Raw genomic sequence first — 5284 nt, forward strand, 5'->3', positions numbered from 1 at the left:
AAAGTATCATAAGTCAATATGCCCTTCCAAAGCACTATATGATTATATATACAGTATTATATAATTGTATTGCTTTTAGGAATGCATTTATGTGTAAACAGCATTTTAATGTTGTAGTGTATAAAATGCATCATATTTTTCAAACTATTCACATACAGTATTTCGTATCTAAAACCTTAATCTTTAAAGTAAATGTGGTTCTCAAGTGAATGTTATGAAGTTAAAAAAAAAAGTGCCACAATTTCCTCTGAAATTTGTTGAAGTACAAGTATTAAATAACCTAAAATGGTAAATAACAAATACCTCAGAAATGTTCCACCACTACAAGTGGAAGTGTGTAAAAATATTTATTAACCCTTTTTCTTTACGCATCTGTGTTTTATATAAATGAATAAATAATCTGGTAATAAATAAATTGTTCCTTTTGTGTGTTTTGCAGGGAAACCTGACCGTCACACCTCAACCCTGCAAAGATTCATGTGACTGGATCACATGAGAAGAAGATCTCCCGGGTGTTACCTTTTAGACATCAGTTGAATGGTGTTTCTATCTATATTTTTATTTCTTCTGCTGAAAGGCTAGGCAGATTGTCGTTTTTTGTTTTTTTTTCTCCCCTCGTAAATGATCCCAAATTCTCCAAACCTTGGACTGTAACAGGACTGATAATAACCCAGGTTCAAAGCCATTACTCTGCCCCATCATGCAGAGGAAACACCAACCCGCTGATTATCTAGTCTTTGCACTGTCAACAAATACAATGCAAAAAGAGACTATTGGACTGCCAGAACAGCTTTTTTTGTTGTGTGTGTTTTTGTTTTTTGTTTTTTTTCCTTTGACTGCATTGTTTTTTTGTCGCACGCAGAAAGAAATTGGCAGTGATTTTGGGGAGTTGGGTGGCTGATGGGAAAGGGGAGTCAAACTAAATTAAAGACTGACAAAAAAAAGTGAATCATATTGAAATGATTTCAACTCTATGTCTTTGGCTTCTCGTATGCCGTGAAACAACAGTATATCCTTAACTTGACAAATGTTCGGCTATATTTTGTGGGGAGAGGGAATATGGCAGCAGCTGCTTTCTTCAGAGACTTAAGAGCCTGAGACTGAAGTTTTTCATTTTCCATCGTCATTGTTAATTCCCATCCTCTTTGAACCCTCAGTTCTTGTTTCAGGGATGATGTCGTCATGTTTTGCGAAGGGACCGCATACACCTCAATGGAGAATAAACACTATTCATGTTTTCTTTTCTATCATATCATTGTGTTCATCATTGAATGTGTCTGATGCTGGTATTAGTCCTGTTTTTTTTCTTTCTTTTTTGCTCTCAATGAAAGAGTCACATCTGTCTTCACGCTCACTCAAAACGGTGAAGCCACATTAGCAAGCGATGAATTCACGGGGCATTGTCATCACTTCATTAGGCCACTTGTGGGTTTTTTGTTTTGTTTTGTTTTTTTGGTTTTTTTTGTGTTTTTTACTGTAAGACTGTGCTTCATTCAATCAAGTTTGATTGTTTTCTGTAAACAATGTGAAATTTCACTCAACTCATGTATTTTTCTGCTGTAATATAGACTTTTAGCCTACTTTTATGTGCATAAATGTTTATATTTATCCCAGCACGCGACTGTTTCCAAACCGTCACTGTTAAATAGCTTCCGGACTTCACAGCGTTAAACATTTTGTGCTCAGATCATTGCAGAGTCTCTCTAGATGTCTCGGTGTGCTTCTTCTTTGCCCCGGCTTTGGTTGTCTTTTTCTTTTTTTTTTTTTTTTTTTTTAATTATATGATGAACTTTTTCAACACATCACAACCTTGGTGCACGTCTCCATTCATCTCAACATGCAGTGTGCGGTTAGACCGGTTCCAGACCTGTGAATCGCTGTCCACATCATGGCAACTCAAACTGACAATTCAGTCAGATTAAGAGAAAACAAAACGGTAAATCAGTCTGATATTTTTTAGGCTATTGTGCACTATAAAAAAAAAAAAAAAGGACTGAATTTCTCTTGGTGCTTCGCTTGCTTGTGTGACTTCACCATAACACACTTTCACCTCAGGCAGTTGTTAGCATGGTTTTCTTGCCAGCGGCTAGCTTTGGATCAGTCTGAAACTGGGCCAGTGAGTCTGATACCTCAGACACCAGTTTTCTTTGTTCAGTTGCTGCCTGTGCTGTAAGGTCAACTACTGGCACATTAAACAAAAGTGCATGAAATTAACCCAAAAATAAAAAATAAAAACCTCTTTCTGCTGTTACTATTATAGAACAAACATAAACCAATCAGATGCAGACAATGAACTAAATTCACAAGAAAGGGTGAGCCAGAGAAAAGCTTGGAGCAAAAGCTAACATGGTGAAAACGAATGAAATGGGACATTGATGACGCACACACGACTGAAGTGGGAAGGCTCAGAGTTGCCAGGTCAGCTGAAAAGAAGCAGCTGACCTGGCTCTAGGCTTTCCTTTGGATCTCAAACTGATGGTGCCACTCTGTAAAATTAAACCAAGTCTGGTTAACTTAAAAAAAAAACTACACAAAGAGCCAAGCGTCAATATGGCCTGTTCTACCAGAGGTCCCTCTTGGCTTTGAATTACAGTTCTCTCATACCTCAGGGGTTGTAAGTGAAATTCTATCCATATGCTATTTGCATTGATTTGAGAGGGCTTCTGTTTATGGGTGTGAGAAAAGCACATTTTCTGCTCTGAGCTGTGTGTGCTGTGGTGGTTCGTTCAGAAATGACAAATTGGCCCATGATTGACTGTTAATATGCCATACCATGCTGTTGTGGGTTGTGAACAATCTTTACGTTCCTCTAAAAAGCATTATAATGAGAGTAGATTATTGACCATGTTGTCATTAAATTTAATTTTATTGATTTTGGTTTTACAATCACCTTTAGTGTCCCCATTGTTGTAGTTTTTTTTTTTTTTTTTAAATTTAACACTGTATGTGATTAAGTCCGTAAGCCACCAGTTAATCTCGTGTCTAGCACCCTCTGAAGTTGGATGTTAGCGGTTTGTTGAGACACTACTCATGATCATGAAACTGCAGCTCTTCATTTTGAGGTTCTTGGACATTCCAAGTAAATAAGTTGTCAGTTTCTCCTTCCACAAATTTTTGCCAGATGGTTTATCGTTTGTCTTTTTGTGCATTTTAAAGAAGAATGGCTGACATGATTAAGATGAATGTGGTGGTGTTTGACTTGTACTTAATCTGTAAGGGTAATCTAGGCAGCTGTGATGTTGTCATTAAAGTCAGTGGGTTTTAGTACCAGCAGACTGCATACATATAGTTTTATCAGACAATGGTTGTGACAAGTGCATTTGTTCTCTCTCTGAGAGTAGTAATGTTATCTCAGTAGTAAGCAAAGCCCAGTGAAAATCATATATACTAAAGTGTATGAAAAGCCAGAAAAGTAATGTTTGCTATAAACATATTGGAAAGTGCTTGGCTCTTGTATTTTGCAGGACTGTATTTGTTTCATGGTGAAGAGTATATTTATTGGCCAGCAGTTGTCTCAATTGGTGCCTAGTTGAACATTCTTCTGTGAAAACACAGAGACACTTGCTCGTTTGTCCTTTCCTGACCCACCTACTGTCACACAAAACCCCCCCAAAGCACCAGGACTGGTGCTTGCAAGGATGTTTACAATGTCTTCATTTTCTTTCTGTGTGAGAAATTCAGAACTCTTCCCCCTCTCCTCCTTTCTCCCTCCCTTCAGGAGTTTGTGTAAAGTGTACATTACCATGGTTCTTTTTTATACAATACTCTGTAACTTGCCTTTGTAAATTTGGGCTGGAAAAAATAAATCTTTTTATGAGACTATCTGTCCTGGGAACTGCTCAATGGCTCCTGCTCTGTCATTGCTGTGGAGTTATACAAGTTAGACAGTAATACTGTCTCGCTGTTTGCAAATCTATATCTTGTTGAAAGATGATCAACGACTCTTCAGCATCCCGTCATGTTTGTGCAGGTGTTGTCTTCAAATTGAGACTTCATTTCAAATTTTATTTTAAATAGCGATGAGTTTGCCTTTTGTAAAGTCTGACAGGTTGATTTCTAAAAACTGACCTTGGTAGTTTTTATTCGATATTATTATTACATTATTTCACACAGTATCAGAAAAGAGTCACCAGAACACAGGAGGTAGAAAAGTATTCCTTTCCTGGAGTAGTCGAACAGTGATTGGTAGAAATACACTTTATTACCATATGGAAACTGCACTGTGGGTTTTGGCCACAGGAGAGCAGTGTCTCTAAAGAGGCCTCAGTCTGTCCTAACTGACATACTCCAGGAGTTTAACACAATACAAATGTCATGTTATACAACATATACAATATATATAATATATGTATATAGCAAAGAATTAATTTGATCACCCATTAATCACTGAAAACTTCCCCCAACTCCTGGATTTTTTATGTTTTTCAATTAGGGAGGAGTAGGTGCAATTTGTTAATAATTTATTGATTGAGTGATTTTATTCATTTATTTTTGGAGAAAAAAACCTTGTCAGACAAATTATTATTCAAAGCTGAGTGATGTGTTATGTTATGTATTGAAACACGTTTGAGGCGACCTTTAAATCAATAATCCTGCAAAAATGCCTCATCTGCTGGCACAAGCTTCTCGTATGTTTACTTTCACTTTCACGGTTTATTTTAAATTGAATACTGTATCTTTCAGTTTTGGACTTTTGGTCAGTCAAACTAAACAACTTGAAGATTACATTAGGCACTGGAAAATTAGTTGTCACTCATTTCCGACCATATTCAGACAGTAATAGATTGAAAAATGAAATGATCATTAGCTGCAGCCCAAGCTGTGTGTTTGACCAGCTGTCAGCAGTTCATCAGTTAACGAACACACACTGTTAAGACTTTATCTGTGTCTGCTGTGGCATTCACTTCTATCAGGAAGTTAGGGTATTTTTAACTGGCCCTAATGCTCCTGAACTGAGAGTACGCTCTGTGCATTAGCATAATGCAACATCAGTGACAGGGAGTGATTACGCTGGGGATGATTTTGTTGAGTGTAAATGTGAAATCTGATTATCCTCTCTGCTCTCAGCTCTGCAGAGGCAGGAGGGAGGGAGGGAGGGAGACAGAGAGAGAGAGAGAGAGAGAGAGAGAGAGAGAGAGAGAGAGAGAGAGAGAGAGAGAGAGAGAGGACGAGGTTGGCTGCAGGATAGACTCATAAGGAAGGAGGGGTTAAGATAGCAATGTGCTGAGCCAGTGGCTTTTCCACAGAGCAGCTGGCTGGCATCAGGACAGGACAGGCCGCTCAC

At 37.9% G+C, this 5284-nt stretch overlaps 1 protein-coding gene across 2 annotated transcripts in view; it reads left to right on the plus strand.

Moving 5' to 3' along the window:
• znf609b (zinc finger protein 609b) overlaps positions 1–3819 on the plus strand; it is a 74043-nt gene extending 70224 nt beyond the window's left edge. For both annotated transcript variants that reach the window (XM_087179409.1, XM_087179410.1), the window contains exon 8: positions 440–3819. In XM_087179409.1, the coding sequence (XP_087035535.1) occupies positions 440–483 (44 nt within the window). In that variant the 3' untranslated portion in view covers positions 484–3819. The remainder of the gene's footprint in view (positions 1–439) is intronic.
• Positions 3820–5284: the final 1465 nt, after the last annotated feature.

The sequence above is a fragment of the Seriola lalandi genome, unplaced genomic scaffold (genome assembly GCF_002814215.2).
Source record: "Seriola lalandi dorsalis isolate HSWRI2012SDOR001 ecotype SW California unplaced genomic scaffold, Sedor1 jcf7180002054835, whole genome shotgun sequence".
Lineage (NCBI taxonomy): Eukaryota > Metazoa > Chordata > Actinopteri > Carangiformes > Carangidae > Seriola > Seriola lalandi.